Below are 10,985 nucleotides of genomic sequence, written 5' to 3'. Positions count from 1 at the left end.
AGTATTGCTAAACATTTTTCATGACTAAAATGCAGTGAAGCCATTCTCAATTGACCCCTTTAGAACTAAAAATTGTTCAGTTTGAACAGGTGATCAGTTTACCTAGTTTTAAAATATATTTAAATTACTGTATAGGAACTTTTTATACAAAGAGTGACTGGTTTATATAAGTTTTTGGGTTATTCAGGGTTCAGTTTAGACATGTTTCACTGTATTGCCTATTTTGACAATTTAGTAGGTAGTTGATGCCTATTGTACTGACATGTAGAAATGTAATTCACTTGTTTATGCATAAAACTTCATGATGTAAGGTAAAGCCTGTTTGATACTGAGCTCAGTGTATTCTTGAAATTGTACACAAATAATAAACATAACATATTTTTATTTATTTATTTTTCAAATGTCCTTTAATCTAGATGCCCAGACCTCACTAGTAGGATCTACAGGAACAACAAATCCATCTGGTATCCTACTAGCACATGGAGTACCTTCAGGTACGATGTATCTGTCCCAATCACACCTGCAAATAAAAAAAACAATTGACTGATTGTATGGTAATGACATCACAAGTACAGAGCAACACATGTTATGTTGTGTAGTACTTTTTTGGCAGTTATTTGTTTTACAATGTGGCGGATTATTTCAGGGGTGTAAAACATGGGAATTCTGAGGCAAAAACGTACTTACACCTGGAGTTGATATTTTGTTGAATTTATTTTGCCATTTTCTGACAAGCCAATAAAACATGTCAAATTTACCCCCTAAGAATAATTCACTACTTTACTGTATTAAATCACAATACCTAGATGATAAACATACAAAGTTTCTTTGTAGTATTTTCTAAAAATAATATTTTAATGTACCAGTATCAAAATCTGTCGATCAGGATATGAAAAATATACCTTTTTAGGTTCAATTTGGATTTATCAAAAGGAAGTCTACCCATGCAAACAAGAAAAGCTTTTTTAGTACTGACCTAGCTAACCAATGTTCATATGCAATGCATTCATCTTGATATCTATGAAATTATTCATTTTAAATATTGCCTGAACCACTCAAGCTTCCATAAACTTTTTAACAAAGCTGATACCATTGGTCATAAATTAAAGACTAACATACATATTCATAGAAGTGCATGTAGTGTCATTTAAATCTAAGATTAGATTAAGGCCTGAAATAGACTTGACAGATCTTTACCTGGTCTGAATTAGTGAATCAATATTTGACCTGGCTTGATCATAATACTGTCTGAACAGAAACATTGGATCACCAGGATTCAGGGGCTCTGAAAAAAATAATAATAATTCTTGTTAGATAAATATTCCACAAACAGCCCAAAATGAATTTTAAACAAACAACTGCAATGGACATTTTCTTTTTTTTTAAACAGCAATATTTCAGCTATATTCAGGCAATGAACATTAAATGGGTGATAAAAAGAACATGAAATGATGATGAAATGAAAAAATGGAACAGGACACAAAGATAATAGGGTTAAGAAATTTTGATTGCCAATGGAAATAGGGAGAGGTGGATAGGTTCTGGCAATTTAGCCTCCTATGGCCGAGCCCAATGGTTCCTACTCTGACAGAATACCATAAAAGGGTTCTTTAATGTGCAGGGAATGTGGCAACTTCTCCAACAGTGGGTACCTCTATGGTTTGCGGTCAGGATTTTCATATTATGGCCTGACAATCCCAGCATGTAACATGCCAGAGGTACCCCATTCCACCACCTGGGGCACACAACCCAATCGCTCTGTGGGCAGTGTGTGTGATGTTGAAAAATTAATTTCAGATTGTGACAGTACCAATAATATGGTAAAATATTTTTTTAAAAAACCACGATAAAGATACATATCAAATATGAAATCACTTTGTCAAGGAGAGGCTTAAATTGTACACTTTTATTGGTGTATTTTCTTCGTGACTCCTCCATGATAGTCAAATACCAACTTCATACAATAAGAATGTTTCCATATATAAACTGATTCTTCAAAAATAGGGCATTAAAAAGGAAGAAGCCACTATGTTCAAAATGGTCTAACTCAAAAACTGCACTTTGGATTTTGTTGAACTTTGAACGTAACCTATATTTTATATATACTTATTAAACAACACGGAAAATTTATTGATCAAATTTTATGTTATCATTCAGAAACTGTTAGGGATGAATGTACGGACAGACAGACACAAAACTTTTCTATGCGTATCACATAATATCTTTGCCACATCAAGTGGCAGGCTATAAAACTTACTACCGTGTTCTTCTGTGTATAACGTGCATTTGTGAATACCACCAGAGATGATTTTACAAGGTCAACAAAACAAAGCAGAAATTGGCAAAATCGGAAGTAAATATACAATAAAAAAGAATTGTTATGGTAAAATCCAGATTTGAAAAAGCAGAAGTCATTAAAAAAAGGAAGAAAATCGTCCCTGATACCACACATCCCCTTCTTGGCAAGGAAGATCATTGAAAAAAGTTAGATTCCGTGAAAAACACCCACTGAGTAGCAAGGAAAAATCACCAGCAGAAGACCACATTGAGATTAAAGGATTCCGGTAAATTCCCTGAAATGTGTATCCTTTCATCATTAATCTTTTAAATAAAAGTATTTTTTTATGTTTCCCTGCACCTTTGCAAGCAATTGATTAAAATACTGCAATGTATTGGATCCATTTAAGGAGTCGGCTAAAATGTTTACATTTCCTGTTTGTATGCAAATCAGGTATTTCACTAAAATAATGGCGTCAACACCAACCATTTATAAAAGAAGATGTTTTAATTTGCCAAGCTTGTGTATTGTTAAACAAACTATGAAATGCAAGAAAACAGCATTGATGGATAAAACAACCTTTATATAGCAGGAAAACTTTATTTGTTTAATTCACATAAAACTGTTCTCAAAATGGCTCGATGTTGCCTCTGTTGACAACTTCGGTTCAGATTCCCGAAAATTATGTTTCCTGAAAAAATCTAAAAACTCATTGTTTTGATGTATACCATGCACACCCTTCTGGAACAAAGAAAAAAATGAAAAATGTGTGTGGTATACACGGAAGAATAAAGTACTACACTTGTATTGTGTACAATCAACCAATAGCTGATTAAAATCAGCAGTATTTCATATATAGTAAAGGTATATTTACCATCTTCTCCAAACAGCATTCTATCTACTTTCTTTCTTTCTTTGTTCTCTTTGTTCTGTAACTGGAATCTTTCTTTTTCTTTGTTCTCTTCTTGTTCAGTTTCCATCATCACCTGTAACCCAAGGCAATAGAGAAGAAAGTATGAAAATATTAAGGAAAGTAATTTCATATCTCTGACACACCACAAACATTAAAAGGCCATTGAAATTAAATATTATCTGGTATAGCCTTCTAGCATTGCAACTTTAGTAACACTAAGATGCTATTAAATTTACATTGTTCAACACACCAGTAAAAATATCATATTATACCACACTGGTTAGGGTGGGGGACTGTGAGTATATTGAAGTCCCCTTCTCCATCAAACAGTCCATTACCCTTTTCTGTAACAGATTTCCCAATGTCAAGATAGGGTGTAATAATCCTAGACCACATGCTTCAAAAGCAAGTTATTTTTCACAATATAACAATTGCTCATTCAAATTTTATACAATTATCACCTAAATTCATTAGCCACCAGTACTAATTATTACCATCATTATGTATTACTAATAATGTTAATCATGATTTTTTTTTTTGTATCAATTCCAAGCACCACATACCCTCAGAGCTTTGTTCTCAGCATCATAAACTTTTTTCTGTTTTTTCAGGGTCTCTAAACATTCATCTATCTTATCAGTGAAACTACCATCACATTCTGGTTTAGTATGCACTCCTGTTAAACAATATATCAATAATTATTACACAGATAGCAGTGTTTTATTGAATGTTCCCAGTGTATTAAATTTCGATAATTCACACTGTGAAATAAATTTGGAAATTCTAATTTTTACTCTCAGACTTTCTCCCCCAATATGTCACAACTTTGATATCAATCCCACAAATAGAATTTAAAACTAATATTGTAAATTTTGATATAATATGAAAAAAACCTATATAATAAATAGGATAATCAATTGGTTATTGTTAATAACCAAAATATGATCACTTGTGCCAAGAACACTTGAAGATTTAACTTTTGCATGGAACAAGTTCTGCTCACTCATAAAATTTAGGCATTCTTCAACACTCCATGATAATATTTTGGTTATTCAATCTTGCCAATTAATTATCCAATTATTATTGATACAATGACTAATACTGATAACAACCTTGCTTTTGCTTGTAGACATTATCAATATTTCAGGCAATTTTACTGTCCCTTGGGCAGTCAATTTATCACCATAATGCCCTCTACGTATTATATTGTATAAATATTTCATTCTGATTATCTAAATAATCAATTTTCTTAAAATGACAACTATACTAATTTAAAACCCTAAAGTATACCTTGATTATTAAGTCTATCTTTTCTGAGCTTCCTCAGCTTTGAAAGATTTTTAAGTAGGTCTATAGATCGAGTAACATCTTGTGTTTTCTTTCTAACTTCACACAGTATAATGTCTGCATTCTTCTTCACTTCTTTTTCCTAAATGTATAAAAAAAGTGTTCCCTTATAATTTTAATGCATATAAATTGTGAAAAAAAAAATTTGTAAATATTTAAATATGGGATTTATTAATATGGTATTATCTAGTGAATCATCCAAACTTATCTACTTATAATTAGCCTACACAAATTTAACAAGTTGGCTAGAAACTGTTTTATGTTCACAATATGATTATTAAATGATTAAATAGATCTTTTATATTACTCAATGAGCTGCAAAAACAAGTTAAAATGCACAATCAAACAGGTGAGACTTAATAAAATAGAGCAAAGTACCAGCAATTGCAAATTACTGCATTTTTTCAATTATTTTGAATTATCTGGTATAATTTAACATGACATTTAAAGATTTCTTTTACTATAGTAGTGAATACAACATTTTGAATAAAGTAAAAGACTAGTGTAATGGTGAACAAGTGGCACACATATTTAACATTTTACTTCAGTTTTTCAAGCAATCAAATATAACCTGTATTTTTTCCTTTTCTCTATCGTGTAGAACTTTCAATCTACTGTCAATCTGTCTGTGAAGCTGTTCTCTGCTTCCCATGTCTTTCTGTTTAGCTTCATACCTAGCTTGTTTCTGTCGTTTCAACCTTTCCTACAATTAGAAAAAAATACATGTACATGTAGCATTAGAAATTGTGGTCATGCTACTAATAAACTCATTGTCTTATGACTTTGTATTTAAATGAGTATGTCTTACTTCTTATCATGTGATCAGTATAATTTGTCATACAAATTTGTTTTTTCCTCTAAAAAATAGAACTCTGTGAGTAAAAGACTATGATTATATTTTCTGTTCAAAATGGCAATTTTTTTTACCTCTAATACCGTTGCAATAACACAACAGAATAAAGAAAAAAAAAAACTTCCATTACATATCCATCTGTAACACTGTTATATAAATAAATTATAGTTACTGACAATGTATTAACATACTTATACATGAACACCAAAGGGTTCAAGTTAACAAGACCAATACATGTCTGGACCTGCATCACCATCATATATTTGTCAGCACATAAGTGTCTTCAATATGTACATGTATTTAAACACCAACTACAAATGTACATTGTGGGTAACAAATTCCCATGTACATTGTCCTAATAATAGCATACATAGCAGAAAATATGGCTAATTTCAACATGCTTTAAATATAAGTAAAAATTAATTAAATTTTTCAATAATATGAGATGCACATCTTCAATATGTATATGTATATAATCACTGTGCAAAGTTCGAACGATATTGCCTAAATACTTTTTGAGTTAAAGATTACACAAAGAGAGTACCCATTAAAATAAAGGATGAACAGACACACAGATGTAGTGGAGTTAGCTAATAGAGCTGCTGTCACCATTGGTGATGTAGGTAAAAAATGATAGAAGATAAACTATCTGATACCCACATTTACTTGGAGGAATGTTTGCCCCGAAAACTATAACCTGGAGGAATGTTTGCCCCACACCAAAACTATAACCTGGAGGAATGTTTGCCCCACACCAAAACTGTAACCTGCAACCTAATTAAAATCAGCTATTACGACTCACACACTTGTACTATACTGAGCATAGGACAAGGACAGTGGGGCAAATCATGATCAAGCATAAATTAATTAGATTGTGCAGCTTTTCACTTTGCAGCATCATACATGATATGTACATTTTATATTTGTTAAAAGTTACACATCAACAAGAGTTGGAACAAAATCTAACCCAATATTAACATGGTGTAAGCAAATATTTTGTAAAACCAATAAATGACCATTACACTCAGGTTTGGCTCCACTAAATTATTACGCTTTATGGACATTTGAAATTTCAATGACAAAAAAGTAGTTTGACATTGAAAGTTGAATGAATGCATCACATTTTGTATACTTATATGTGATGTTTAAAGGATAAAATTATTCTAAAGGATATATTCATTCAGGTAAGTTATATCTTTTATGTTCCTCACATACTGAAAATAATAATAAGTAAAAATGTTGATAATTTTCTATTTTTTAACACATGTATTGTAGCCAGTCTTAAGTACATCTAAGTTCAGTACCAACATTGTTTTCCCAAAAAAAAGTTCATGAGGAATGATAAAATACATACATGTACTTACATGTATTTCCAAATTACAGTAAAACCTGTCTTAACCCCCCTTTTCTGGACTGTAGAATATGTTGTTTACACAGCGGTTCGGTTCACTTGGGTCCTAAATATATTTTAACTTACACAAAGGGATTTTAAAAAAGTGTCTAGTGTAGACTGTTTTTTTTTTCATGGTCTGGATTCTAGAGGTTGCACTGTATGCTATAAATTGTGATTTCAAATTTTTTTGTTGACAGATTTACTTAATGGAAGTATATTTTGTGTAATAATATGAGTAATGTTTAAAAAATACAACACAATTATAAAAAAAAATTCAACGAAGTAATTCATCCATAAATGTGATTTTTTTAGATTTACAACTGAAGGAGAGCAGGAGATGGAGAATTCATAGCCAATGTCATACTCAACTTACTACCTCTGGTAAAAATGGATTTAAATGGTCATAATAAAGAGAAAATAAAGTAAAAGATATTCTAATTCATAGACACGACATGTAAAAACTATTTATAATCTATTATAAAACAAACCCTTTTCTGTTTTCGTAGCAGAATCTTCTTCTGTAACTCTGCTGTATCAATAGCCTTCAAATGTTTTCTAATACTGTCCATCTCTTCCTATAGATACATTTACATCAAAATCAAGTTTTGAAATACCAGTTATATGCAAGAGTAAAACAAGCAAAAATTTTAAAACATATGCGTGTACATTTTCATCATTTATTGTGAATCAAATTGTAGCAAACTCTATACATTCCTCATAGACAATAACAGTTTATTGACTTGAAAAAAAAATATACATGTACGGATGAGGTATAGAATCGGGTTTAACGCTAGGTTTACAGAGTGCTCTTTTCTGATTCATGCGAAATTTGTATATTGTTTCAATTTCTAGTCAAATATACTGTTATAGTCCTTACGCTGGAATCCTAATCACTTTTTAAATCAAGGACAATTTTATAAGGCATGTTTATTGCTTTTTGGCCCCACTAGTGGCCCGACAGTGACAATACGATAAATAAGTAGTTCATGCAATAGAAGAAAAGTAGGCACAACCAAAGTGTTATGTGTTATACAAGTATACTACCAAAGACAGTATATCATCAATTAATATACTGTCAATGCATTTTGGTTACTTAAAAAAACAGATGATTACAGTATAAAAATCTTTAACATGATTGTGAATGTATTTTTGTGTACTTTTTGACATGCCATTGAGGTAAATAGTCCCAATTTCTTGGTTAACAGTACATGTATGTAAAAAATATAAAACATAATCAAGATTTTTGCATTCAAGAAACATGGCTAGATAAAAATAATTTTGTTAAATAATGATTTTGTTACTTATTCCTATAAAACTGGTCTTACTCTGATTTTGTTTGAGGCTTTCATTTCATCATCAAATTGATCCTGGTCACAAGATGATAAAACTTTGATCTGCTTTTGTAATGATGCCATTAAAAACATCATTCTTTTTATCTTCTCTTGAGCATCACATATCTAAAATAAAAACAAATACATGTACATGTACATTTTCACAATTTATGGTGATTAAACCTTTGATAAGCAACATACATGTAAGTCTATAGCTTTCAAGCAAAATTCTTGAAAATTACAAAAGGTTTTTAAATTAACCATCTTATTTGCCTAGTGTTAGATGTTTTTGTAATTCTATTTAAAGTTCTCAATGTTAGTTCTTCATCATACTACAGTATCATGTAATCAAATCCCCGAAGTTTCTAAATGTGTCTGAGGCACATGTATTAAACAACTTCAGACCCAGAATCAAAATTCAATTATTACTGTACTTAAATATTATTAGTCATGTGGATAGGAATGAGCATGCCCACTAGTTTTTCAATCTGGGTTTGTTCCCTGACCTTTGAATTTGGGGTGCATAGTTTATTTTTGGGGGTAAGAATTATTAGTTTGTATTTTTTTTTTATGGGGATACTGTAGAACTATAATAGGTACTTTGTATATGTATTGTAATATGTTTTGTAATGTTGTTTTGTGGTCTATGCTTAATTTGATACATGTAAAAAACAATGAAAGTTGAATAAAAAATACATGCAACTTCCCTGATTGGACATTGAGCTTAAATGCAGGCAATCAAATTACCAGACATACTTAAGATTATTTCACTTCCACTTTTGATGTAAATTAATTTTATTCTAAGATATTGACATTTTGACAAATTTTCAAAATGAACAGTATGGAAGACCAGAAATTCAAAGATTAAAATAAAAATAGAATATTTTAAAATGGATATGCATGAACATTTTGACCTGCATGTCCATTCATGTACTGCAGGACATGAATGGACATGCTGAGGAATATACTTGTATATTCTTCTTCAGTCATGCATGTACATAATACAATGTACATGTATATGTGTAAGTGCTTGTGATAATAAATGTTAAATGATTATTAAAAAATGGACATTCAATGAAAAGGAAGTCACAAAACCAATGGTTCATATACATGTATGTAGTAGATATTGAATATGGCTGATTAAAAAGTATTCAAAAAGACCTATCAAATACATAAGCCACACATTAATAGTATAGATCTTTGCTCTCGTGACATGTGGACTGGATAATGCAAAATTTTTTACTAACACTAACAGAGGAATATGTACATGTACATTTCGTATTTTTTTACAGAATGTAAATACAATGTAAATGTAGTTACAAAAATGCATTTATGTACATTTACATGTACAATGTACTTACACCAGAGGAGCCAGTAGATATACAAGCATCTTGCTTCTTTTTCAGCCTCCTATGTTTGAGCCAGTCATTTATCCACTGTAAGTCTTTCTCTTTTCTTGAAGTTTCAACTTTATCAACTGAAGAGCCATCAGATTGTTGTTGATTATGACAACTGTTGTGAAGTGTCTGAGGATCAAGTTGAAGTGATTGTTGGTGGAAGAATTGATTTGGTACATGTATATTTGACGGTGGTGGCCTACTCTCCACATTGATAAATGAACTAGGTGGTACATGAGGTGGACGAATACCGGGATTTTGTCGAAAATGTTGATTTTGATGCTGCATTATACTAGGTGGCCTACCTATGAACTGAGGAGTAGCATGTTGCTGTTGATTTCTTTGGTTCATAAAAGTATAACTACATTCAGAAGTTGGAGGTGTGGAAAAAAAATGACAATTACTACTTATAGGGAACCCTTGCATAGAACCATCAAAAGCAGGTGGACGCTGGAGTGTGTTGGTTCCAAAATTTAATTCATTATGATCACTATGAGAAGAAATATCTTCTTGTGAGTCCGAAACATCCAAACCAGGAATCTGGATGCCTGTTTTCATGGCTCCTGACAGTACACCTTCATGCACCTTTAAAAAAAAGTTGTCACCATTATTACTTTTATCAGCTTTTTGATAGTTCTTATCTTGTGATGACCATGGAATTTTACTTTCAATATTTGTGGGAAGTCTTTGACTCTGTTGGTTGTAGAACTTTTGACCACCACTTATAACACCTGATTGCTCATTTGGCCATTCAAATTTATTAGGTATATCAACACTAGCACTTAATCTACAACTTGGTACTGGTAGACTACTGCTAGTGCTAGGAGTAGGAGGCATGGAAGAATTAGCTTGTGCTACAGAACCACACATATCCATAGACTGTTGTTGAAAATGAGGAACAGGGTTGGTGGTTGCTCTTGGAGGCTGTGTATATTGCATATTTTGTCTGAAACTATTTGGATTTCTTTGAATGAAGTCGTTTCTTTGGTATCTTCCTTGAAAGTTTTGTTTTTGACCATAATTTGCCGTTGGGAAACGAGTACCGCGACTTCCATACCCTCCGCCTTGTTCCTGTCTATTGTACATTACAATTACTGTTTTATAACCGTGTACTCAACGTTTAAAGTAAAAAACGATCGGTTGTTTGACGTGACATGTATTTTCAAGAGATAAGGATTTCTTTTGAGCAGATACTTGTACCAATGGGCGCAGCCATCTTGTTTCCCTGTCTCACTAATTAAAGACAAGACACTTCAAGAAGCACCAAGAAGGCTAGAAATAGCGACAAGACGATAAATAAGCGTCGTAGCGCCAAGCAGATTTTTTTTAATTTAAAGGGAAGTAGAAATGTTCGTAAATACATCTCTATAACGGGAAGAACTTCGAATAGATTCTTGAGAAGGGTCTTAGGGGCTTCAAGCCCAGATGTCTGACCTCGGGACAAGGTAAACAAGATAAAGATAAAAGTAATAA

General features: G+C 31.8%; 1 protein-coding gene across 1 annotated transcript; it reads right to left on the bottom strand.

Moving 5' to 3' along the window:
• Positions 1-376: 376 nt before the first annotated feature.
• LOC148621728 (uncharacterized) lies at positions 377-10,760 on the bottom strand. Its single transcript, XM_088576408.1, has 9 exons — positions 9,477-10,760; positions 8,110-8,241; positions 7,273-7,359; positions 5,110-5,241; positions 4,482-4,620; positions 3,755-3,867; positions 3,153-3,264; positions 1,198-1,285; positions 377-520 (listed from the first exon to the last, which is right to left on the bottom strand). The coding sequence occupies exons 1-9, from the start codon at positions 10,596-10,598 to the stop codon at positions 397-399; spliced, it is 2,049 nt and encodes a 682-aa protein (XP_088432534.1). The 5' UTR covers positions 10,599-10,760; the 3' UTR covers positions 377-396.
• Between the last annotated feature and the right edge of the window lie 225 nt (positions 10,761-10,985).

Source organism: Perna viridis, chromosome 3, assembly GCF_037379345.1.
Source record: "Perna viridis isolate PV_CMFRI_1.1 ecotype Kerala chromosome 3, ASM3737934v1, whole genome shotgun sequence".
NCBI lineage: Eukaryota > Metazoa > Mollusca > Bivalvia > Mytilida > Mytilidae > Perna > Perna viridis.
Note: the sequence above shows the minus strand (reverse complement) of the source record. Positions and strands in the feature narration are given on the sequence as shown.

Excerpts from the sequence above, each read along its gene's own strand:
- LOC148621728 (XM_088576408.1), bottom strand. The coding sequence starts at position 10,598 with ATGTACAATAGACAGGAACAAGGCGGAGGGTATGGAAGTCGCGGTACT. Across the intron at positions 4,621-5,109 it reads GAGAAAAGGAAAAAATACAG|GAAAAAGAAGTGAAGAAGAA; the intron begins GTTATATTTGAT and ends TTATACATTTAG. Across the intron at positions 3,868-4,481 it reads AGATAGACTTAATAATCAAG|GAGTGCATACTAAACCAGAA; the intron begins GTATACTTTAGG and ends ATTGTTTAACAG.